The sequence below is a fragment of the Mytilus galloprovincialis genome, chromosome 1, assembly GCF_965363235.1.
Source record: "Mytilus galloprovincialis chromosome 1, xbMytGall1.hap1.1, whole genome shotgun sequence".
NCBI lineage: Eukaryota > Metazoa > Mollusca > Bivalvia > Mytilida > Mytilidae > Mytilus > Mytilus galloprovincialis.
Genome location: NC_134838.1, coordinates 98,935,510 through 98,963,459, shown reverse-complemented (window position 1 = coordinate 98,963,459; position 27,950 = coordinate 98,935,510). Strand labels below are relative to the sequence as shown.

At 30.5% G+C, this 27,950-nt stretch overlaps 1 protein-coding gene across 6 annotated transcripts in view; it reads right to left on the bottom strand.

Annotated features, from left to right (window-relative positions):
- Positions 1-24,818, bottom strand: part of LOC143046881 (voltage-dependent calcium channel subunit alpha-2/delta-2-like) — a 56,903-nt gene extending 32,085 nt beyond the window's left edge. For 2 of the 6 annotated variants that reach the window (XM_076219941.1, XM_076219947.1), the window contains exons 1-16: positions 24,703-24,818; positions 16,965-17,058; positions 16,438-16,554; positions 15,278-15,337; positions 14,221-14,356; positions 11,634-11,765; positions 11,120-11,180; positions 10,672-10,722; positions 9,044-9,143; positions 6,461-6,529; positions 5,461-5,550; positions 4,899-5,018; positions 4,563-4,647; positions 4,231-4,280; positions 3,322-3,405; positions 1,667-1,741 (exon numbers count right to left, since the gene is read on the bottom strand). In XM_076219941.1, the coding sequence (XP_076076056.1) occupies positions 1,667-1,741; positions 3,322-3,405; positions 4,231-4,280; positions 4,563-4,647; positions 4,899-5,018; positions 5,461-5,550; positions 6,461-6,529; positions 9,044-9,143; positions 10,672-10,722; positions 11,120-11,180; positions 11,634-11,765; positions 14,221-14,356; positions 15,278-15,337; positions 16,438-16,554; positions 16,965-17,058; positions 24,703-24,809 (1,431 nt within the window). In that variant the 5' untranslated portion in view covers positions 24,810-24,818. Of the gene's footprint in view, positions 1-506; positions 588-1,666; positions 1,742-3,321; positions 3,406-4,230; positions 4,281-4,562; positions 4,648-4,898; positions 5,019-5,460; positions 5,551-6,460; positions 6,530-9,043; positions 9,144-10,671; positions 10,723-11,119; positions 11,181-11,633; positions 11,766-14,220; positions 14,357-15,277; positions 15,338-16,437; positions 16,555-16,964; positions 17,059-24,702 lie in introns of all 6 variants that reach the window. The other 4 variants (XM_076219951.1, XM_076219962.1, XM_076219958.1 and 1 more) reach the window with 4 other exon arrangements.
- Between the last annotated feature and the right edge of the window lie 3,132 nt (positions 24,819-27,950).

Here is a 27,950-nt window from a genome sequence, read left to right as displayed (position 1 = left end):
AAACCAACATGAAACTTAAGGGCTTATATTTTAACTTCTCTGTTTGGCTGGTCAGTTGTAAACAACAGAAGGTACAATTATAACTACTTAATTTCTCAACAAAGAACTTATTCCATTCAACTGGATATACCAGTAAGTCAGAATAGATGTTGGACCATGTAAAAGTCTGGATATTCTGTATAGCCAAGGGTCTACTCAGGACTGGAACATATTCCTTCAAACAAGACCAGTTAGTCAAAGGTTAAGTAATATAAATTCAGGTCATTTGTTATACACAAAAAAAAGTGACAAAGACTGGGTTGCTGTCTATACAAACATTTATTTCAGCATGCCTTCAATCTGTTAATCTCTGGAATGTAATATCTTTTACTATCAAATGTGGCCAATTAAACATTTTACATAAAAGACAATTTTTGCAAATTTTCAAAAAATGGAAGAACATGCGATTATTTAGGGAGTTCATCTTTGGGGTCAAACAAAATTTGCAAACTCCCATGCTTCTTTACCAAAGGGTCTACTCTACTACTCCATTGTAATTCTTGAACGTAATGATATGCTTTTTCTTCTATAATAAGGGGCAAATATTCCTGTCGAAAAGTAATAAGTTTTGTTCAATATGCTATAAATTGAAAATCAAATTAAAAAAAAAAATACTAAACATGTGACCTCTTATTGTATTTTATATCATACAAATAGACTTAATTACAACTTCAAGAATGAAGTAAAAAGTTTGTTAGTTGAAAGATTTAAAGAAGTAGATGTGCCTTTCCCAATTTGAACAGATGGTTGGTGATTTGAACTGGTTTTAAATCAAAGCAGGTTGACGGTATTTCTAACATAAATTTTAACCAAATATCTATCCAATTGTACATACTTACAAAAAGTAAAATCAAATTATTTACATAAACACAATATTGCTTAGTATTTTTTCTGTCATTTAATACTGATAATTTATCATAAAGGATAAAAATATCACATGGAACAATTAGTTAGTTTGACATCTATTTTTAACTACACAATATTTCTACAGTTTGTGAATTTTGTCCTATAAATAGCTATTATCATTAATTCTAGGAAAATCCTGTGTTGGCTACAGCTAAACCAAAATGATGCACAAGGCAAAAGAATGTTTCTTTCATTATACCAAAACATACTATAGACAAGAATTTTTTTGTCAAAAGTTCCTTCCCCTTCTTTTAATCTAAACGATGTATAATTTTTGGTGCAATTTTTTTATTTGTGAATCAAAATGAAGTGAATATGATGAATAAAATTGATAGACTTGTGAATAATAAAGGTCCCAGAGCCAATTGATAAGCAGATGAGACGAAAAGCTGAAATAAGAAACATTCTTGTTAGCCCAACAGTGGGTCCCTAATTAACAAACAGTCAACTGACCTATCATGTCTGAATCAAAACTGCAGTGGTCTTTAAAATGGTTTGTGTCAATTGTTTTGTTAGCTATTTAATATGCTAATAATGAAATCTCTTCTTTTATATAGATGATGAATTAAGTATAATAATATATATCTACATATGTATGATTAATGCCAAAGATAAAATTGCAGCATGTGTTAATGTTAATTGACTGTTTGGTTTGTACAATCCCAATAGTACATGGGGTTGAAGGTTAATGCCAGGTCCCATGTATGGGATGAAGTAATACCGTTTTATCTAGATATACTCTTGACCAGAGTGGACCATCTGGCTTAAAAGTTTTGGCAAGTACAAAAGTATACTCCTATGAAAAGTAAAGAAAACAACAATACAGAATGTTGTATGCATGGTTGGGAACCAAAACACCAACTATTTATTACCTTATAATAACTTTTACTATAAATTTATAATACATTTGTGCTTTTGTAAATATGTGTGTAGTCATAAATTTGCCTCAATCCTACTGAGTAGTTTTTTTTTATTACTCCTCAGAATTTGTACAACTTCTAAACATTGGCTGTTTTCAAGGTATAAATGAGCCTTCAGGATCAGCAATCTATAAGATATCAGCTATCACCAGAAATAAATAACTTCTGCATTATTTATCTGGATAACAGTGTGCTTTAGTTTATTTTTATATTGTGTAACTCTATGCATTGTTAAAAAGTTTGGGTTTTTTTTGTTGCTTTGTTGTGTTTTTCTAATGAAAAAAAAAGGAAAATTCTGAAAAGAAACAATATTTCAAAATAATTCCAACAATAATTTTAGCTAAAATTACAAAAAAAGAATTAATGAATACAAGATAAATTTCTCTACCCCAAAAAATTTACAAGAAAACAAGAATATAAAGTGTTTAAACTTTATACCGTGCTTCATGCATAACTGAATTTTCAGTTTCCTTTAAATAGATAAAGCTTTAGTGAAATGCTGATTTTCTACAATGTCATTGCTAAGATATAAAAAAAAATCTTCTAAAAAACTGCACATTAGTCAAAATCTTAGATGATCAAATGATCGACTCCATGAAAACCTATTAGACATGAATTATCTCCCTTCATTAGTAATATCCCAGCATTAGATAACATTTTACATTCTGCAAACTCATAAACAAAAGTGCTCATAAGTCTATAGTTACTTTAACATGCAACTAACTGTTCCTTAGTGCATTATATAAAAGACTCACTGCATATTACCTGTCGTATGATGCAAAATTAATTGTCTCAAGTAGACCAGAAATTGATATTTAAAGGATGAAGCTTTTAGATATTTTTTTCAAACAGTTATTTTAAAAGACTTTATTTAACATCTTAGCTATGACATAAAAAGATTAATAAATATAGCATCAAACCTGTAAAAAATCTAAGTCAATCTACGCCTTACATGTAACATGTATAACAACTCTGTATATCCTTCACCAATTATGTGAATTATTAATTAAAGCAATCTAAAGGTGATTCCATATAATGTCATCCCATCATGATTCACAAATCATTATATTTCAATCATAAACTTCTGGTTTAACTTAATTTTCATTGTAATGCATATTTCTTTTGCCATTTTCTTTATAATGCCATGATTGTTTCCCTCCTCATAGGCATGACAGGAGTGACTAATTTTAGTTTAAAAACTTTTAAACTCTTTAACCGCAAAAGGTTAGTTATCTTTGTTTTTCTAAACGTTTCATTGAAGTATGCAAAAATGTTTTACAAAATTAAAACATTATAAAGTCAATTTGCATGCAAAAAGTATTGACTTGGGATATCAACATTCTCTAAAGGGAAGACACATCTTATTTTTGAATAAAACATTTATAAAGCCATGATGAAAATCAATAAATATGGAACCATCTTAATGTGATTACTTATTGAAAAAAAATATCTGTACCAGTCCATCACGGTACACGCTATTCCATTTCGTATCATGCCGATTTGAAAGCACAAGAGGGCGAGCTATTACGTCTACATATCCCTGTAATAATTGTTTTTATAAAGTGTTCACCTCTTGTTAGTTTAATAGTTTCCTAACTTAACTTCTCAAGTATCTTTTATATTGATTCTTACTGTTATAACACTTTCAAAAAGTTTGAAAAGTCGAATGAAAACAAAACAAATATGAACTAAAAGTCTAATTAACAGGGTTAATTTGTAAATTATTTGGTCATATAAAGTAAATAAACTGGTTCCAAGATTGTACAATGAAAAATATTAGAACTAATCTATATGTTTCAACTTTTTGTCAAATTAAAGGTTTAATACCCGTTATTATGAACTTTATTAATAGATTAAAATCAAAATCTGCTGATGAATGTGAATTTTGGTTTAAAAATATTTGCATGCAAAAATATTTGTGAAGAGGAAGGAATCATTCTAAGGCAATAAAACAATGGATGTGATGCACATCCAATCATCCATCACAGGAAATACTCTTGTCATATTAAGGCTTCGTGATTGAAAAACCTGTGATATTTTTTAAATCCTAATATTCAAAACTGATTGTTAGTTATACTGAAATTTTCTTGTCTTCAAGTTGACCTTGTAGTTGCCGGTATGATGGAACCAGTTCATAAATTTTATATACCATAGAAACAAAATTTATATTCTAAATGACCAATACCACTTACATCAAAGTTTCTATAACCTTCTACAAAAAGGGATTAGGTTACTGATCAATATTAATAAAAGAAAATATCCTTGAAAATTTATTATATCTATATGCTAACTTAAATTAATATGTGTTTTTAGTCAAATTTTAAATGAATGTTTTAACTTTCTATCCTTAAATACTTATTCTTACCTGCACTCTTGCTCTGATTGCTCCCATAGCTGGAATTTCTGAAAATTTACCTAAAGTGGAAAAAAGATATCATTTATCAGTGAAGCAGTATTAAAACAAGATTAATAGCTGCTATCTAATGATACCCCAGCAATAAGTATTCGGTAAACTTGAAATTGATGCTTCATATTATTTCTAATATACAGTTACAACCAACAGTGAGTACAAATGTATATTTTAAACTTACACAAGGTGTATGATATTTCGACATCCATGTATCAAATTAACTTTGGCATCATGAATCTGTATTTTTACAGCAGACAAAAATGTTTGCACAGTAAGGTGAATCTTACCTCTATTAGCACAAGCCATCCATCTGATACCTCTATTTGGATTTGCTGTTTGTCCAACTGCATATGTAAATACCCTAACTTGATCCTGTAAAAAAATATCAATTTATTTAGCTGGCCCTTTCTTATATTCAATTATGATTTGATGATCTTTAAAGTTCTTTTTTTTTATCATCATCCCTAGAGTGTGTTTCTTCAAAAATATTTATGTTAAATAATTACCATTTTTTAGTTTTTTTTAATATGAAGACATGTTTGTAGCACATCACAACTTCGTACTGAAAAATCATATCTCTTTTTTTTTTTTTTTGCAGTTCACAATATATATCTATAACCAACCTCATCTGGTCTTTTAAAGTTCCGTTCATTAAAGACCTTTTCTGCATCATCTGTTCCTCCATCAGTCAACAGCATGATCATTCTGTTACACTTAGCACCACTGTCACTTGAATTGTCAAACTACAAAATATCATAAAGAAATTTAATTGTAATTATTACCATTCAGCTTTCAAATCCATAACTATCAAAAAGCATAATATGTACAGATCTCATGGTTACAGTCATAAGGAAGACACATCTAACTCCAACATATTATTTGGATTCAAAGCACCAATGTCCATTCTTTGCTTCTACTCTTAACTGCTACATGTTTGGTAGAGAATGGGAAATATCCATTTTAAAGTCCTTTGTTTGTCACAGTTGAGGATCATACTCAAAAGTAAAGTACTCAAATGAAACCGGAAACCAAATATCATGCAGCTCTTGTTTGTAGTTCCTGATAAAATCATGACAATTTTCATGGAACAGACATGGACAGACGTACAAAGGTTAAATAGTGTACCCCTCACTAGAAGTGGTAGTATAATAATCAAGATGAAGTATCTCTAAAATGTATATTTACCTTATCAAATTCATCAAATGCAAATGTTAAAGCGGACTCATAATTTGCCATATCTTTTGCTGTTAAGGCATCAACCCCTTCCTTTAAGATCTACAAACACAAAACATTAACTAAGCATGCATTGTTTCAAATAACTATGAAACACATTAACTGACCAGTGAATCCAAGGTCATATACAATACTGTGAAAGTATAATTGTTCTTGCAATACCAATTCAGATTTTTTGGCTCTCTTCAACTTAGGTGGGACAATTATGATATCCTTTAGTCATAACATACATATGTTTATTGATCATAACAAAATACCAGAAGTGAGATTATGTGTGAAAATAAGAAATGTTAGTATAAAGAGGTCAATGAGACAACAATCCAACAAAAAGACTTGATAAATGACATGTCAAAATCAACATGCATAACTGTTTGATACAGTATTGGACAATTTCAATCATTCAATTGATTTAAGCTGACACAGTTGAATTTTGTCAAATTCTAAATGTGAATTTGGTATACCATAATTTTTTATCTTTTTCCCTTATCTTGATTGATTTGGTCATAACATGCTTAAGATTGTCAAGTCTGTAATATACTTGTTAAAATTCACTAAAATATCCAAGTTTCCCAAAGTGACTCATGTAGCTTTTACACTAAGATATGTGTACACCCATCAATAAAAATTCAAATACTTGTGTCATAAATTTTCATTCTACATTTTTAGTTTTGATAATACTGCGTTGTTTGTAAAGAATATAATATATAAAATGTAGACTTTTAATAGTGCCTGTTCCAGGTGAGGGATCTGTAATACATTGGTTTTGTTGGTTCATGTTTGTCATGTATGATTTTATAAATTGTTTTGCATATACACTTGGCCATTGAATTTCTCATTTGAATCATTTCAAATTTTTTTTTATATATCAGAATATTTTAAATCATATTTGCAATCATACCACATCTCCTTTTTTTAATTTTAAACCAGCATGGAAGAGTTTTTCTTCACTTACCTTCTTATTTCTGTGGTTAGCCTGGACAAATGTTTCAAAACAGCTGACGAATGTCACACTTTTGGAAAACTACAGATAGAATATTTGATTAAACTAAGATTTTATATTCATTAAGAAAACTGAGCAGCAAAACAAAATACGAACAATTTAATAACAGAGCCAGCAATGTGTATGTGTATTTACTGTTGAGTTGATATTACATATATATTGTGAATTCAGATATAAATCTTCCTGGATGGGTATAGAAAATACTTGAAAAGCGTAGTCAGTGTGTATCAGGTCAGCGTTGTCAGTGTGTATCAGGTCAGCGTTGTCAGTGTGTATCAGGTCAGCGTTGTCAGTGTGTATCATACTTAAATCAAATGTAAAGTATGTCATAAACCTTTATATAATAATGCACAATAAACGTATTTACACTTTTGGTATTTAGCTGAATCTTGCCTCCGAATGACCTTAGATCTAATCTGAATCACATTTTGACGTCAAGCAACAATCACTTTTAAATTGTGACGTAAAATAATTTAAATTATGATGTCAAAGTTTACGGGAACCTGTGTGATTTTACGTAATGGCTGACAAATTTCGTACAAGTGTAAATACGTTTATTGTATACAGGCACTGTGGATTTATAAGTTAAATACCAATCTTTGTGAATATTGTGGGTACTGTAGAACAACCAACATGGATGTTCAACAAATGACACATTTTCCATGCAGAATTTGGAAAACCATGACATTAAATATCCATGAAAAGCCAAGTTTTCCTCATTCAACGAAAATAAAATGAATCCTTAGGATTACACAGTACAATACAGTAACCTAAAAAATACCAGTCAGCTTTATCTAACATTCATTTCGAAATATACCAAAGTATTTTGTCTGTATATATATAACAGGAAAATTTTGCTCACATGAATTTCACATGAATCTCCTGTGAAATTCTCTTAAATTACATGAGAGAGATTCACCTTAAGGTGAAATACCACCAAGTCATGGTACGTCACATCCGGTTGTATACGAAAATAGGTCTAAAAAAATATTCCCTTGAATTTGACAGTTGTAGAAAATTAACCCTGAATTTCAATGCACTTAAATTTTTCTGAGTCATAAAAATGTATGTTGGGTGTATGAAAGCATCATTCTTTTTTTAATTGATGGTCTTATAAAATATTTTGGAACGTTAAGGTTACATAGTTACCAAAGCTGGTAACCAGTAAATAACAGTGTAAAAATTTGGGTTGTTTACTTCCGGTGATGGTTACTTTCTTATATGCAATAGAATGTAGTGTGAAATTGTAGCACTGGAAATAATTAAACTTTATTCGTGCAATGTATTTCTTTAGTTGAAACAAAGGTAAATACTGTTCATTTTAAAAAAAATGCCAATTTAACAAAGACAAATCGGTGAAAATCAATGGTGGTATTACACCTCAAACAAGCTTATACATGAAGACTCTGCATTGAAGACCTGTAGGTGACCTTCTGCTGTTGTCTGTTCTATGGTAGGGTTGTTGTCTCTATGACACATTCCCCATTACCATTCTCAGTTGTATATTATACATGAAACTAAAGGAGAAGGTCCGGTAAGGGCCGATTTTGGCCTCTAATTTCACGTTCATCGAACGAAAGATTTTGGACACTTTTTAAACACTTTAGTGTCTATTTAAATTGATTCAATTAGTTTCTGTAAAGAATTTTAACTGATTTAGTAATTAACAAAGCTCCAATTCAAGCTTAAATATGAAAAATCTATCAAATATGCCAAAAAACGTCACTTTTCAGATGGTTTTTGTCAAAAATGTAAGTGGCCGCATCCGTGTTCATCCTCAACTTTTATATATGTTATGTATTATCATCAAATACAACTTACATTTCAATATTATCAATGAACACGAATGCGGCCACTTTCATTTTAGACGGAAACCGTTTAAAACTTAACTAAAATGCTCAAATTGTGAAGATTTCAGTAATTTAGCATGACTTAATGATGCTAGTACCCGATATATATGCATTGTTTTGTCAAAAACAGCCCATATTTATGTAGAAGAAGCATTCTACTTTTCAGTAAATAGCTAAAAGATTACATTTTCATACTTTTGTAAAACTGCTATATTTTGGGGCCAACAAGGGGTCTTACTGAACCTTCTCCTTTTCATGAGAATTGGGATTCACATAAACCTCATGTGAACTTAACCAAAAATATGGGGAATATGCTCATGGGACACAGATGATGCTCCTGATAGCATATAACGCTATAAAGGGACATAATTGCATACTTGATCTGAGTTTGAGGCAAATTTAAGTTAGAGAAAGGAAACCAAAAATTCAGCAATATTTCCATGAATTAGTAAAGGGTCAAAACTCTAGAAAGGTAAAATGTGTCAATCCCAAAATTCAAACTTGATTTGTGTTAATAAGCATTGTGTGTAAGTTTCATAATATTTGGTTGAGGCAATTTAAGTAAGAGAAGGGAAACAAATTTTGTGACATACAGACAGACAAGGGTAAAACTTAATGCCCCCATAAAATCTAGAACAAAGTATGTTATGTGTTGTGGCTACTGTCAATAAGTTACAGTTCTTACATTTGCAATATTGACAAAATCATTCTCTCCAAGTGTGTCAAGAATGGATTTGACGGCCACTTTGATTAAACTTAAAGCTTGCCCATGTACACTTCCACTTCTGCAATCATAAAATAAACAACATATAACATTTTAATTTTGTCTATATCATGTTTTTTAAATTCAACATATACATGCATATAAATCTAAAACTTAAAGCTTTTTTGCTACCAACTAATTTACTTAAGGTTGTTTTGGTGTTGGTTTTTTTGTCTATTTTAGCATTTATCTTTATTCATTTTCCAACAACTTAAAAATATCCTAAAAGGTATCATCAACCTTTACTACAGCAAGAAGCACCAAATGTTTTAAATGTATGTCACAGCCATTTTCAAGCCAAAAATTGTGTCAATGAGCACTCATTTTAAAAAAAATACAACGAAAAGGCAGCCTTTCTTGGAATTAAAAGCAGCAGCACACACAAATTTTAAGTCTTTTAAACATATTATTCATACAAGTTTTCTTCACTGGCTATATTATTCATACAAGTTTTTTTCACTGGCTATATTTTTTATACAAGTTTTCTTCACTGGCTATATTATTTATACAAGTTTTCTTCACTGGCTATATTATTTATACAAGTTTTCTTCACTGGCTATATTATTTTTACAAGTTTTCTTCACTGGCTATATAATTTATACAAGTTTTCTTCACTGGCTATATTATTTATACAAGTTTTCTTCACTGGCTATATTATTTATACAAGTTTTCTTCACTGGCTATATTATTCATACAAGTTTTCTTCACTGGCTATATTATTCATACAAGTTTTCTTCACTGGCTATATTATTCATACAAGTTTTCTTCACTGGCTACATTATTTATACAAGTTTTCTTCACTGGCTACATTATTTATACAAGTTTTCTTCACTGGCTATATTATTTATACAAGTTTTCTTCACTGGCTATATTATTCATACAAGTTTTCTTCACTGGCTATATTATTCATACAAGTTTTCTTCACTGGCTATATTATTTATACAAGTTTTCTTCACTTTTTCTTCACTGGCTATATTATTTATACAAGTTTTCTTCACTGGCTATATTATTTATACAAGTTTTCTTCACTGGCTATATTATTTATACAAGTTTTCTTCACTGGCTATATTATTCATACAAGTTTTCTTCACTAGCTATATTATTTATACAAGTTTTCTTCACTGGCTATATTATTCATACAAGTTTTCTTCACTGGCTATATTATTTATACAAGTTTTCTTCACTGGCTATATTATTTTTACAAGTTTTCTTCACTGGCTATATTATTTATACAAGTTTTCTTCACTGGCTATATTATTTATACAAGTTTTCTTCACTGGCTTTATTATTTATACAAGTTTTCTTCACTGGCTATATTATTTATACAAGTTTTCTTCACTGGCTATATTATTTATACAAGTTTACTTCACTGGCTATATTATTTATACAAGTTTTCTTCACTGGCTATATTATTTATACAAGTTTTCTTCACTGGCTATATTATTTATACAAGTTTACTTCACTGGCTATTGTGGTAGCACATCAAATATATAAATATATAGTTAGTTGGGATAGTTCCAAATCATAGCATGATAAGTTGATTTACTTACGTATCAATGAGGATTAACATATCTTTTGGTGAGCTAGAGCCTTGTGTATACCTGAAAAAAATACATATAGCCTTACTCTATGTATCTATGTATATAATTACTATGCCTTTAATTGCATTCCTAGTTTTACAAATATTCTGTTCAAATATTGTTCATGAAACATATAACACCCCTAAGAATATTTGTCTCATCTTGCTGTTCATAAGTTTATCAACTATCAAGATGATAAATAATGGTCATATTTATAATTGTAACAAAATACATGATTTGCAGTATCGTCTTGATACTTGAAGAATGAGTTTTTACAATATTATTTACAAATTTAATCATTCTGTATGTACAGATTATTGTTTTTTTGCAAGACATATAAACTGAGTATATATTAAAAGTAAATTGAATTTATGTTGTAATATGTTTTTTATTTAATTTTGGACAATAATTCACTAACCATGGTCTTCTTCTGACATCAAACAAATCAACATCATCATGTTTTATACTCCATTTACTTCCTGTTAAAATAGACACATAAATATTAACTGTTGGTGTATTCACAATGACCTTTTAACACAGTTTCATAGCCTGATTTGTATTCGGAGGTCAGTTATAAACCAAACTTTTAAAGAATCTTCAACATAAAGTACACTATCCTAAATGCATCTATAGTCACCGTCAGCTGAAATTCGTAGCGGTTATCGGTAAAAATAATCTAAACTATCAATCGCGTTCACTCGAGATATATAAGTTTTTCACATTCCATTCATAAATTGCAAAAAGAAAAAACACTACTGACCTACCTTTTAAGTGATTAACATTAACAGAAAGCTAAGAAAGAAAAAGAGGCTGACAAAAAATAGCAAAGATGACTGTCTTCTACCCAATATAATTTCATTTGTGAAAGAATCTCCTTTTAAATAACTCGTACAAGTATATAACCCATATGAATATTAAGCAAGGCATTTTACCTGGAAATGTTCTCATAAAGCCTGTCTGACTACCAAAGTACTGCCACAGGATGTCAGGATCATTTTCATAGTTCTTCATGAATGCCTGGTCTAAGTCATTGGACCACTTAAGACCATTTAATATGTCAATATCTATAAAAAAAATTAAAAAAACATTAGATGTAAACACAACACTTTATTCATCTATAATTAATGTGAATTCAATAATATATGTTTCACCACTTTTACATGTAATCATAAAAAAAATCAGTAAAAATGTCCTGTTCACCATGTTCACTGTCAAAAACTATATATTCATTTGCCAGTAAAATATTTTGTTTTTTGTTTTATTGGAATCTTTTTTTTTCAGGTGCATTTTTTTAACCTACAAGAACCTTATGTCCAAGTTTCACAATATTCCAAGTGTTTTAGAAGTATATCAGACAACACAAAAAATTCTGTGTTTCACTGTCCATGCTAAAGAAATGCTGTTGCATATTTCCCTATGGTTTTTGTTGTGTCTGTGTGCAAAACAATTATGATTCTAATCCTTTTTACAGAAAAACAAAATTGAGAATGGAAATGGGGAATGTGTCAAAGAGACAACAACCCGACCAAATAAAAAACAACAGCAGAGGGTCACCAACAGGTCTTCAATGTAGCAAGAAATTCCCGCACCCAGAGGCGTCCTTCAGCTGGCCCCTAAACAAATATATACTAATCCAGTGATAATGAACGCCATACTAATTTCCAAATTGTACACAAGAAACTAAAATTAAAATAATACAAGACTAACAAAGGCCAGAGGCTCCTGACTTGGGACAGGCGCAAAAACGCGGCGGGGTTAAACATGTTTGTGAGATCTCAACCCCCCCCTATACCTCTAACCAATGTAGAAAAGTAAACGCATAACAATACGCACATTAAAATTCAGTTCAAGAGAAGTCCAAGTCTGATGTCAGAAGATGTAACCAAAGAAAATAAACAAAATGACAATAATACATAAATAACAGACTACTAGCAGTTAACTGACATGCCAGCTCCAGACTTCAATTAAACTGACTGAAAGATTATGATTTCATCATATGAACATCAGGCACAATCCTTCCCGTTAGGGGTTTAGTATCATACCATCATAACCAGACTTGGGGTAATTGTAATTGTAATCATTAATCAGCTGTAATTGATTACAATTTTTCAAGTAATCATTGTAATCATTAATCAGCCAAAAACCTGATTACATGTAATTTAATTTAATCAATTACTTTTCAAAACACCCTGTAATCCTGATTACTTTTAGATTACATTCTGATTACAATGCATGTCTTTTTAACTGTGTTTATGGTCAAGAAATTAACCTTTTTGTTATTCTTATTTAATAAATATTAAGCATGTTAAGATAGTTTTGTTTACTTTATAAAGCACGTATTAATTTATGTCTTTGGCCTTAGTAAAAGATATTGTACATATATTGACAATTTAAAGATGTACATATATATTTATTTGTAACTGTTATATTCTAGTAATACTTCTCTTTAAACCTGAATTATAATCTTTTGTTAATATTGTGATTTTTGTCAACTTTGAATTGACAGGTAGGAAACCAATTAAGGTTTGTTTTTATTGCAATTTCCAATTGAGTATAGCTGAAGGACAAAAAATTAGCACAAACAAAATTATAAGTTGGAAAAATATTGTTTAAAATAAGCAAAATTTTATATGTATTTGGACTGGACATGTAAAATGCAATGATGTTTATTTAGTACTTGTATTTTGTTTACAATTTGAATAAACAATTTTATTGAAATTTTACACAGATTTTTACTGCTAACTTTATTTCATCCATATTTCAACTTCCATAAACTGCACCTTGAAATACATACAAGTCTGGAAGAGGTTAGAAGACAAAAAGCAAACTCTTTATAAAGTTTTATTCAATTGAAGTCAAAATAATTCATAGATCAAGGATGACAAAGTGTAATGGATTAAAACCTGTGACACAATGTTCATGTATGTAGTGAACTTTTGTGCTTTATTAAATAGATGAAGTTAAAAGTTATCATTTTATAATATATGAAACATAGTCCTTTCTAAAAATGCTATAATATATTAAACGTTTATTCATTCAAAATGTTTTGTTTTTAAAATTCATTGTAATCAGATGTAATCATGATTACTTTGCCAATGTAATCATTAATTTAATCAGACACTTTCAGAAATGATGTAATCATTAATTTAATTTAATCGTACAAATGACAAAGTAATTGTAATTTAATCAATTACATTGAAAGTAATCGAACCCATCTCTGATCATAACATATATGAGAAGAACATAACCTGTGTCATGCCAACAACTGTTTTAGAATAAATGTGTTTAGTTCCGATGCAAAGACCTTATCAGTGACTCAATATTAACACCAAAATATGCAATCTTTAATGACTTGACAACAGTATCGTAATTATATCCCTTCTTAACAAGTCTATTCAAAGGTTTTGTAAGTTTCTGAGGTGAATACTGACACCTTTGTGCTTTATAAAGAATATTTCCATAAACATGCTGACAGCTCTTGAGTGAAACAGCCCTTACTACAAGATATTGTAAACTTACTTCCATTGTAAATTTCTACTGGAATGTGAACGGTTGATACAGATTCATTAATAGATTGTAGGAATCTTTCATTGTATGAAAGTATATCATGAAGTTGACTGTGGTTCTTGGCATCCCAATATTGAACATCACCAATCTAAAATTAAAATTTTCAAATTCACTAAACTAAAAAAATAGAATTCAAGTTACTAATATACTATTTGCTTAACTAAAACGTTACAATTTAAGTGACAAATATAATATTTATTAAATTGTAAGATTAGAAATATACCAATACCTGAACTAAAACATTAGAATTTAAGTTTCAAGTATATATACTACTAGTATTCAATAAACTAAAATTAATAATGAAGCCTGTCATCTTAAAATTTCAAAGAATTGAACATATCTTTCTGAGTCACTGGATTCTCAAATGTGAAAGGCTTTTATCTGGGATATAGTATATCGGTACACCAAATTATAAATAAGGATCCTCTCTCACCCACTCCAACCACTTCCTTGATGAATTCATGTAAGGGAAGATCTAGATACAGTTCTTCCGTTTGTGGTTAAATCATGCCAATATTTCACTTGTTTGAATAATTAGTGGGCAAAATAAGACAATACATTTTATGATGTAGCTTGTACATTTGTATTTGTCAAAACATGCTTTACATATGGATTATTTTGCATTACTCTTATAAATTAATGAATGAGTTCAATTAAATAATTTAACTTATAAAATGTTCTAGAGAAGATCAAAAACATTAATACACTAGTCAGTATATCTGTATATATTGTTTAAATGTTACTGATACAAAATTTCTACCTCTATTTCACATGTTTGCAGATATGGTGGTGTCCTTGTTTGGCTATAGAAAACCCCAAAAATTAATCATATCAAAATATTGAAACAGGAGCATTATGCAATTAAATTTAAGTAAAATGCCCATCTGAAGTTCAGAAGGAAGTTTAGAAAGACACAAATTCCACAGGGATAAAACTGAAAAAACAATGACCTTTATAGCTAGTAAGGGTAAATAATAACTGCAAAACATGTGGCCTATCTTTTACTTACCCTCATATCTTCCCTCCATTTGTGATCTCTCACTGCAGTTTCAGCTGCATTAACTAAATCCTGTAAAGATATATATATTTAAAGGTTCATGTCACACTAAACTTTCCATCACAATAAATGAGGCCTCAAAACTTTAGACATAATATCCTGTTCCATATAAATTGTGTTTTGTCAAAGATACAACTTGTTTAAATAACATACTGTAAATACAGAAATTATTGCAAGCTTTTAGTTCTACGACTAATGCATTGAGTGAGTATCTTACAATCTGATAACTGAAACATTAACATGTATGAAATTTTTTTCAAAATTGCAACAATAAAACTCTCATTTTTTTCCAATCATGATCATGAAAAAGAGCAATAATAAATGCAATCATTAACTTCTTAATTTACATTTGAAATACATTATACAGTACCATTCAAACGGATCGATTTCCGTGTTTTTCAGAGCCACACCGAGTACTGCGGATTTCACTCCTAAATTCCTCCAAAGATTCTCTCCCAACACCGTGTGGCTGATAATTGGTTTATTGCCCATCAGATGTACCAAAAATTAACGTTGCGTGACAACAAAATCGGATTAGCCAGACAATTTACCTACGTACATTCAATCCATTGCACAGGTGTGCTTTAAAATCATGGTATTTTAATTATTATCTTATAAGTTTTTATTCTATATTTGGTTATTTTTTTGAATGAAATAAATTTATTTGAGGTTTATTTAACGGAAGCTGAATAATTTTGATAGTACAAAAAAGTAACATGTTGTTTGTATGAAAATATGAGATTCTAATCGTTACCTAAGAGATGGTGAATTTCGCGCCACTCTTAGCTGTAACCATGGGGACACCATAGGGATAGCTAAATTTTAGCAATCGCTATAGCTACAATAGCAGTCATATAAAAACAAGAGCAGGAGACTTATTCAGTGTTCAAGTAGTCAATTTGGTTTTTTTTCTTGATTTCTTCATTTCCAAAATGTTTGCCTTTGCGGTAACTATCCTTTGCACTTTACTACTCCAAGTATGACAGTATGCTTTGTAACACCACCTACTTCCATTTGTTTATATTTCTATTTTTATTTATTTTTTATTTTATTAGGTAATGACTTTTTGTTAACTTGCCACCATCTTCAGAGTTTAAAACCATATTACAAACCTTCAGTGCTGCCATCTTCTTCCCAAGCATTTTTTCTAGTTGTGTGGCCATCTCTTTCACTAGTTCAACTCCATTATTCTTTTCAAACGTTATGTAACTTTCTGCCTTATTGTATTGCTATTTGGAACAAAATAAAGTTATGTAAAATTATTTATTCACAACATGATGTTAAACCAAGAATGTGTATCGATTAATAAAAGCAAAATCACTATATTGAACATGACAGGACAAAATAATTAATTGCATATTTCAACATAAAATCAACCATAGAGAATATATATAAATCATTGCATTAACTGATCTGAAAAAAATTGACCTACATGTAAATCTGAAAGGTTACAGTAGAACAAGACTACTCTGAAAGGATGTTAGTACACCTAACTAATTAATGACTTTAGGGTCCAGCTAGCAAGCAAGCTAACCAAAGATATTACCTTTACCTACACTCTCAATGCATTTTTCTGTAAAGCATACAGCATGTACAACATTATTGTATGGAAATTATATCTAACAATACATGTACTTACAACTTCAATGAAATTTGAAAAACCCATTGATTCCCCCATGGAAGATGTATTTAACTTCGTACTGATTTTCTCTGACCATTCTTTGGCTTGGCTCCTGGGAGAAAAAGAAAACAATAACTTTAATGTGGGCGACAAATGTTTTATTTGATTGAAGAGTTGACCTTTATAAATTAAACTTCAGAGTATGAATTTATTGATGGTACATGTAATAACTTATCTACATATGTAAATAAATGGGGAATGTGTCCAGATGCCCTCTGCTCGCATGTAGACATTTAAACGGGACAAAACTCAAGAACTGTAGAAGTGACCCTACCTAAATTTGTACTTCATCAGTGTTTCGTGAAATAAAGCATTGTGTATAACAATGTATAAGTTTCATAACATTTGGTTGAGTCAAACTAAAGTCAGAGAACATGAAATCAATTTTGGAACTTACAGATGGACAGATGTACCATCACTACATGTACATTGGCATTTATTGGGTGCATAAAAATTACTAGGAGCAAGTTTTGCATAAATCCTTAAAATCAATCTAGTTAATAAACTGTACTGCCCTAGCTTACCATGCCATTACACTGCCAACCAGTGTTAACGATATTTATGGTTGCACCATGTATATCAAAAAGAGAGAGGGAGACGGATTTATACATGTACATGTACTCTACTCTACTTTCCTCATCACAATATTTTAATTACATTGTACTTGTATATTTCAAATAAATTTACTCTTGTAGCTATAGACCACAAATTATTAAAATATATTTAAAGTGATGGCTTATACTAATCATTGATCTGAGACAGTGTTTATGAACATGATGAAAGATTCTGTTGTACAATGTACATATATATTTCTATTTAGCTTGAGTGAAAAAAACTGTCCAATCAGACATTGTAGCTAGTTGGGCCAAAATAACAAGAGGCTCTCAAGAGCCTGAATCGCTCACCTTAATTCTTTTGGTTAAATCTCTCATCAATGATTATTTTGGCTTTTCAATTTATTTAAATGTTTTTTGGATCGTCCTATTTTCTTCAAAAGCCCCAAAAAATAATCATTTTCTCCTATGTTCTATTTTAGCCATAGGAGCTATGTTTCTTGACATACAAGGAAATAAAATATAAAATTTATACTAGATACTCTGAAACTCATTTAGCCTAAGTTTGGCTGAAATTGATACAGCAGTTTCAAAGGAGAATATTTTTTAAAGTAAGTCAACATGATGAACAAATTGTGAAAAAAGTCTTTAAAGGGCAATAACTCCTTAAGGGGTCAATTGACAATTTTGGTCAAATTGACTTAATTGAAGATCTTACTTTGCTGAACATTATTGCTGTTTACAGTTTATTTCTATCTATAATTATATTCAAGATAATAAACAAAAACAGCAAAATTTCCTTAAAATTATCAATTCAGGGGCAGCAACCCAACAACAGGTTGTCTGATTCATCTGAAAATTTCAGGGCAGATAGATCTTGACCTGATAAACAATATTACCCAACGTCAGATTTGCTCTAAATGCTTTGGTTTTTGAGTTATAAGCCAAAAACTGCATTTGACCCCTATGTTCTATTTTTAGCAATGGTGACCATGTTTGTTGATAGATCATAACATCGGATACAATTTACAAACTAGATACCCTAAGGAACATTCAGTTAAAGTTTGGAAGTATTTGGCCCAGTAGTTTCAGAGGAGAAGATTTTTGTAAACGATTACTAAGATTTACGAAAAATGGTTAAAAATTGACTATAAAGGGCTATAACTCCTAAAGGGGTCAACTGACCATTTCCGTCATGTTGACTTATTTGTAAATCTTACTTTGCTGAACATTAATGCTGTTTACAGTTTATCTCTATCTATAATAATATTCAAGATAATAACCAAAAACAGCAAAATTTCTTTAAAATTACCAATTCAGGGGCAGTAACCTAACAACAGGTTGTCTGATTCATCTGAAAATTTCAGGGCAGATAGATCTTGACCTGATAAACAATATTATCACTGTCAGATTTGCTCTAAATGCTTTGGTTTTTGAGTTATAAGCCAAAAACTGCATTTGACCCCTATGTTCTATTTTTAGCAATGGCGACCATGTTTGTTGATAGATCACAACTTCTGATACAATTTACAAACTAGATACCCTAAGGAACATTCAGTTAAAGTTTGGAAGTATTTGGCCCAGTAGTTTCAGAGGAGAAGATTTTTGTAAAAGATTACTAAGATTTACGAAAAATGGTTAAAAATTGACTATAAAGGGCAATAACTCCTAAAGGGGTCAACTGACCATTTCCGTCATGTTGACTTATTTGTAAATCTTACTTTGCTGAACATTATTCCTGTTTACAGTTTATCTCTATCTATAATAATATTCAAGATAATAACCAAAAACAGCAAAATTTCCTTAAAATTACCAATTCAGGGGCAGCAACCCAACAACAGGTTGTCTGATTCATCTGAAAATTTCAGGGCAGATAGATCTTACCTGATAAACAATATTACAATGTCAGATTTGCTCTAAATGCTTTGGTTTTTGAGTTATAAGCCAAAAACTGCATTTGACCCCCATGTTCTATTTTTAGCAATGGCGACCATGTTTGTTGATAGATCATAACTTCGGATACAATTTACAAACTAGATACCCTAAGGAACATTCAATTAAAGTTTGGAAGTATTTGGCCCAGTAGTTTCAGAGGAGAAGATTTTTGTAAAAGATTACTAAGATTTACGAAAAATGGTTAAAAATTGACTATAAATGGCAATAACTCCTAAAGGGGTCAACTGACCATTTCCGTCATGTTGACTTATTTGTAAATCTTACTTTGCTGAACATTATTCCTGTTTACAGTTTATCTCTATCTATAATAATATTCAAGATAATAACCAAAAACAGCAAAATTTCCTTAAAATTACCAATTCAGGGGCAGCAACCCAACAACGGGTTGTCTGATTCATCTGAAAATTTCAGGGCAGATAGATCTTGACCTGATAAACAATATTACAATGTCAGATTTGCTCTAAATGCTTTGGTTTTTGAGTTATAAGCCAAAAACTGCATTTGACCCCTATGTTCTATTTTTAGCAATGGCGACCATGTTTGTTGATAGATCAAAACTTCAGATACAATTTATAAATAAGATACCCTAAGGAACATTCAGTTAAAGTTTGAAAGTATTTGGCCCAGTAGTTTCAGAGGAGAAGATTCTTGAAATAGTTTACGACGACAGACGACGACAGACGACGACGGACATTAAGTGATGGCATAAGCTCACTTGTCCCTTCGGGACAGGTGAGCTAAAAAGATTGTATGTTTGCCCAAACGCGACCGACCCAAAATAAACCCACCGACTCAAATTCTTTTTTTGACGTTTTTTGGAAGAATTTTTTTTTTCAGATTTTTTTTGGGTCCGCTCCGTCATCGTACAAAACTTAATGTTTGTCGTCTTTGCGTTTGAAAGTAATTGTGAATAAGATTAAAAGAAAGCGTATAAGAGACGCAGTTAATCGATATTCGATGTTCTCTGTATTTATCTTCTGATTTAACAAACGTAAAGAAGTGAAACATGTGAAGTGGCAGTTTTTTTACGCTGTAGTTGTTTGTACTACCAAACCCTTACCTATATGCTCAATGTTAATTTCATCGTGTTATCGAATATCTGATAAGAATATTCAGGTAGATTTGTTCAAAACCATGTGCAATCGAATATTTTCAATGTTATTCTGACAGGAAATGGATCCGGAAGTTGCGAATTTACAATCTTGCAAGAAGATTTTGTTTTTACTGAATAAAAAGGAATTATTTCTTGATAAATTGTTGTCTTTAATTATAATCTTCCTTTATCATGTAAATTAGATGTCCTTTTATTCAAATTCTTCAAATTTACAAGTCTCATTAGACAGTCAGTACGTTGCTTTTTGGGAGAATTTGATAAAACTATAATTGCTCACAGAATCAGAAATATAATCTTAACTGAATGTAACTCCTTCTGAATAATTTATTGCAATATAAATATAAATCCCTTTTGACAAGAGAAATCTGACTTTTGTCAGAAATATTTTTTCACATGTGCAAAAGTAAAAACATGTTATGGACGCCATATTGGATTTTTATACAATTTGTGAGGAAGCCCCTAGAACCATGACCTAAAAATAAAGTCTTCAGAAAACGTTAACTTTATGCAATTACATTTTATCAATAATGATTATTTTCAAAAATTTAAACTTGATTATTTAAAGAAATTAAATTATAAAAATACGTTTTTAGTTTGGAGATTCTACAGAACATGCTTTGATCTATTTATAGCCAAATTAGTTTACCTGTGTGATAATGTAAAATATAAATTTGTTTTCAAAACATAAAAAAGACACAAACTAAGGATGGTAGATAATAATTCATGTAAATATTTTAGGACATTTAATCTATTTTTATAGAAATAGGATTTAAAAACTGCAAACTAATTTAATCATTACTTAATCAGCTTAAATTTTTTTTACACAAACATCGTGTTGATGGAACTGTTGAAAATCACTTCACAAATCCAACAGCCCTTTCACACAGTTAGCAATTGTCAGGGTTATAAACATCTCAGGAAACAAATCATATAGTAGACTAATTTATTTATAGAGGTTTTAAATTCATGGCTATTGGTTGTCTCTGCAAAGGTTTGACAGAGAAAAAAAAGATATACTGTTTTAAGATCTTTTAATATTTTCATGCAAATTCGGATAAAAAAAAAAAAAAAAAAAAGAATTTGCCTACCTACCTACCCACACCCAGTCATCATGGGTCGGGTTTGGGCAAACTGAAATATTTTTAATTGTGGCCTTGTGTTGTCTCCAAATTTGTTTTTTACAAATGGAACCCCTAAATGGTTATCCCTGGGGATTACTGTCAAGATTGAAGATTATAAAACAAACAGGTTACATTGTACATACATTTACCAATACCCCAGTCATCTACAGGGTAAAAATGTTCACCAATAAAGATCTGCCTGTTGTGGATTTTAGTAGTTACTGCATGAATGTTGATGGGTGGTGTATGATTAACATATTTTCGCTACATATGTCTTTTTTTTAATCTGGTATAAATGCAAACGTTTTAGATAACCTTCCTATCATACAATATTTGATGAAGTTTTTATCACATATAAAATCTCTACAGTTGGATGGATAATGGAATACAATTGCATGTATTTATAAATAATTTAAAACATTATAAAATAACAATAATTCTAATATTCAAGTTTTTCCTGTTAAACAAGTTCTCTGTATTTAAGGCCAAGCAAAACAGTAATTATGTTGTGGTTTCAACCAAATCAAACTAAGAGATTATGACATATTTGTTCTCATTTTTACTAATTTTGTTCTTACTTGAAAATTGACAATATAATTCAAAATTTGAAATGTATTAACTAACAACATGTAAAAATAAAGACTGACAATAAATCTTTTTAAGTTAACAGTTCATTACCATGACAAAAAAAATCTATAAAGTTAAAACTGAATACCTGATGAGAATAAACCAGAAATACAAGCACTTTTCATTTCCTAATTGTAAGTCAACAAGGATTAAATTTCCACAATTTTAGTGTCTATGAATAAAATGGCATTTCAGCTTTTTTCCTACTGTTTTGAGGCTATTTTAGAATTACTTTTCTGCTTAGCATGCACTAATTTTGCCACCATGCTTTAACCGGCTCATCAACACTTCCCTCTGCATTAAAATACAATCGGCTGTGTACATTTATATGTATACATGTATAACTTATTGATATGATTAGGTAATGAAAAGTGACAAAACACAATAGTTGATTTCAAATATCATGAAACTTGGCAGTCAACATTTACAACCTCGTTAATGATATACATGATATATAATGTCCTTGAATTCAGTTAAAAAACAGATCAATCCTGTAAGTGCAGCTCCAACAATACAATTTTTGTATCTAAGCTATATTAATAAATTTGAAACGTTCTAGTCGTATTCTAGTAATAACTATGAAAAACAGATTTTCCACAATTCTCAGATATTTATTTTGTGTGCAATATGAACTTCCAGCAAATAAGATCTTCAACTCAAATGTTTCTTTATAAGTTTGACTTCTTTATGATAGAAAACAGGTTTTTCCATGAAAATAACGCAAACCATCACACATGATTTGAAATAACTCGAGTTTCAAAAGACTTTTTCAAAAAGTTACAATTTTCCCCCCTAAATTCAACCAGTCATGCCAGTATGGACTTTATAAGTATTTATGGTATTAAAAATTTTCAACACTAGTATTGTCTTCTAATACAAACACTTATTTTCTGTAGATCTGTATGGCTCAAATTAATGTTTATATGTTAATCATCCATTACAATTTAAAATTATATTCATTATTCTGGATGGGTAATTGATTTAATTGATCATAGATAATGATGTCTTTCGCCAATCACTTATTTCTAGCTTGTGATGCCAGGATAAAAGAGATGGTTATTTAATTAAATCTAATCATATTATTGCCCACTACATGTATGTTTTTGTTCTAACATTGCTCTGTTAGGTAAAGGTTGTTATTAACCAGATAACCATGAGAAACAACACTAATTCAAAGAAATTAATTTTTCTATGAGGTTGAAGACAAAAAAAAAGTTTACACATACTATTTGGTTGGAATAAACTAGTCTGCTAGTTTTGCCAATGGGCTGTCATAAATTTACATGCCATGTGAAGAGAGGAAAAGTGAAACGTAGTAATATTTTTGAAAAGATAAACTTCATGGTACATGTACATGTAAGTTGGTTTTCTCGTTCAAATAGTTTTACACTAGTAATTTTGGGGCCCTGTAATTTTTATAGCTTGCTGTTCAGTGTGAGCAAAGGCTCTGTGTTGAAGGCCATACCTTGACCTATAATGGTTTACTTTTATAAATTGTTACTTGGATGGAGAGTTGTCTCATTGGCAATCATAACACCAGTTGATTACTTGGTGGTCAACAGGTTGTGGGTACATATAGGAACTAAATGTTATACAATTATTTTTCTTAAAATTTTATTGCCAAGTGCTACGACCCATATAAATGTAGTACATAATGTACAGAACTCTATCGGGATACATGTCCATGTATATGTAGTTGTAGACATTAACACAAGAACATGTATGTGAATCAACAAATTTTAAAGAATATATTGATTCCTCATATCTACAGGAATATTAACACAGGCACTTGTTTCTATCCATGGGAAGGTCGACTATACATATAAAAAGAATTCTTCCATGGATAGAAACAAGTGTCTGTGAATATTAATCGCATTATAAAGGAATCTAAGGTCAAGAGAGATTTTGCTGTCTTTTTAGAAAACCACTTGACTCAGTATCTATAAAGTGTACACATTACTTTGTGATCAGTGTGCATGCTCTTCTATCATATACTGCCCACATCATACATTTTTGTACATGTTGAATATTACATGTATACATATACATACGAAACTGAGATAATTTTACTCAGTCATGTCAGTCAGTGGCTAATGTTATCAGGTTATTATGTTTTAAAAAGCGAGGTTAGGAAGTTTAATATGAAAGCTTTTCAACTGAAGACATATAAATAAAAGAAGATTGTACTTCTAAACTCATAGATTAATGGGAGAGTGTAGTTCCACTCCCCCCTTTTTTGTTGGCTGCTGATGCTGAGTGTCGAAAATTTTGTGTTTTAAATAAATATTATTGGTGCTTTAAAGGCGACTTTTGCAATGACTTACATTTTAACATTTTGAAGTTGAAAACTGGATCCTACTTCGATTACTAATATACAGAAAAGCACAATTGTAATTCCGATGCGGGCACCTGAATCTCCCATGTCCGCCATTGATCTCTGTATACAAACCTCGTTTTGGATTTTATTTACCTATTTTCGCGTAAAATGTCAAATAAGGAATACACAGATCGTTATCGCTAATTTACTAATTAGGTTACTAATTAAGGCGACGGAAACAGTTTGATTGCATTATTTCGAAATTTATTGGTCAATTTTAACCTCAAAGATTTTTACTAGACTGGACATGAGAGACATGAGTATTAATTTAACCAAGGATTTGTATATACAAATCCTTGATTTAACAGATTAATATTATCATTGACATATGTCTACTCCGTTTTTATCAAACGATCCGAAATGCTTCTCTGTCTTTAACTGAGAAATATTTCCCTTCTCATTTTGACCTTATCTTCTGTTATGTCATATGTTTGATTAACTAAAAGCGTAGAAACTTATATACTTTGGATTTACTGTAAAATAATCCCGAGTAAATTTCATGAAAGGATTTGCACACTGACTTTAGAAAAGTTTTTATTTGTATTTCATAACAACAGAGTTCTCTTTTTAACAGTAAAAATCTGTCATGAGTTCTTTGTATTTTATAATCGTATATAGTGTTTTGTTTTTATATCTTCTGATTATGATTACTTGCTAAACATATATATGTTATACATGTAATATAAATGTTTTTTTAATGTGTGTTTACTTTTACAGTTTCTCATTACTCTTCTTAACATAGCTCTTTTATAAAATGGTCTGTTAATATTATATTGTATTTTACAAACAAACAAATGAAATGCTTTATATATAATATCAAATGATTTAAGGAGGTGACACGCTAATAAAGCATTTCATTTGTTTGTTTGTAAAGTATGGTACCAGTGTCTTACTAGAGAACAAATATATAACTTGTATTAGATGTCTCTGGTCTAACTATATGAAGTGCTAACTATATTTGAATCTGTTCGTCAAGTTTCTCCAACAAGACATTATTTATTTGTAGTCATAAAAAAAATTGGCGAAACCTTGACACACCATCTCGGGTTCTCTGGAAGAATAAGAAAATCCTGTTCCATACACGAACGCATTGGTCATGGTACTGAATACGAATCTTTGCGATTTCACAATTGAGAACAAATGAGGACGGAGTTGTGGCTACGACAATTGGAACCGCTGAGCTTCGTGGTCGTCTGTGATACAGATATGCACAACGGTCAACTTAATCCTGATGAAGTTAGTTAAAATTCAACATCCGAAATGATTTTACAACTTGGAACTATAGGTTCAATGGGATCCTTGTTATCAGCAACTCTCTTTTCATGATAAAGAAATCGTGGTGTGAAAGGAAATCGAAGAAATATACTCCATATGCATGCGATGCTGGAATTCTGCTACATATAGAAATGGAAAGCTCAAATAAACATTTCTGTGGTAAACTTTTGTGTTCAAACGTCTTTCATCGTTAATTATAAGTTACGAGATGTCATTTTGTCTCACAAATGGCATTTTGTCTCACAAAAGTAAATTTTGTCTCACAAAAGTCAATAATGTGACACGAAATTCAAACATTAATTTATAAAATAGATTTCAATAGGCAGATCGATAAATACATATAATTACTTTTTTCTGTGGTCACTTACTTCGGTTTATTTAGAGTTTTATGATGGATACTTATTTGACCCGAAAAGTTTTCGTTTTAAAAGTTATCATGGTTGATCATTGTATATATTTATGATTCCTTTATTTTGATTATTATTTCGACTGTATATCGATCTAATCATTCAAAAGTTACATGTTTTACGCTCAGTTTATGACGATGATTCTTTAATTGACATCAGTCCGTCTTTATACTCAACTTTTGCGCAACACACAGAATATAGATATTTTGCACAAAGGGATTGATACTGCCGAAAGCGAGTATATTGACAAACTGTAATAAAGACACATTCATTTTTGTTAAAACTCTTATCCCCGCAGCGCTGTTGACAAAGGGAAAATGTGGTACTTTATATTTAGAATACTAGTAATTCAAATCTCATTCAGACTTTGTATTTGTATTTCAGTAATGGTTTATACGGGTGTATATAAAATATCTCATAAACATGTTTATGAGATATTTTTTGAATTTGTTTGTTAGCTTTTTGGTCATGAATGTTTGTCTCTAATATTTAATTAACTGTGCATTTGTATTCAGATATCGCAGATCAAATTTATTCGTTCATTGTTTAATCATACGTTTTTTGATTGAGTTAAGTCTGCCAATTGATATTTTATCGTATGTTTTTCTTTGTTGTGATGTTATGCTATTGTTTCAGAAAAAGGGAGAAGGTTTGGATCCATTAAAACGTTTAATCCCGCTGCAAATGTTTGCACCTGTCCTAAGTCAGGAATCTGATGTACAGTAGTTGTCGTTTGTTTATGTAATATATACGTGTTTCTCGTTTCTCGTTTTGTTTATATAGATTAGACCGTTGGTTTTCCCGTTTGAATGGTTTTACACTAGTAATTTTGGGGCCCTTTATAGCTTGTTGTTCGGTGTGAGCTAAGGCTCCGTGTTGAAGGCCGTACTTTAACCTATAATGGTTTACTTTTTAAATTGTTATTTGTATGGAGAGTTGTCTCATTGGCACTCACACCACATCTTCCTATATCTATTAACCCCGACGCATTTTTGTGCCTGTCCCAAGTCAAGAGCCTCTGGCCTTTGTTAGTCTTGTATTGTCTTTAATTTTAGATTCTTGTGTACAATTTGGAGTTTAGTATGGCGTTCATTATCACTGAACTAATATATATATTTGTTTAGGGGCCAGCTGAAGGATGCCTCCGGGTGCAGGAATTTCTCGCTGCATTGAAGACCTGTTGGTGACCTTCTGCTGTTGTCTGCTCTATGGTCGGGTTGTTGTCTCTTTGACACATTCTCCATTTCCATTCTCAATTTTACACTTGGATTGTAGCCGTAAACTTAACGTATGCAGCGCAAGTCGCATAACAGAAGACGTCTTTCAAACTGTATATCTTTAACAAATTTTAACTTGTAGTTGTCACAGTTGTCTATATAACTGTTAACATGCTTTTTATTCACAAGTCAATGAGAAGGTTTTCTACAGGAACATCGCCAATAACAACGTCGCTCTTCTCCACCGTGCCTACCGTGTATACAAGACCTAATGAGATTCAAACGAGACAAAAAAA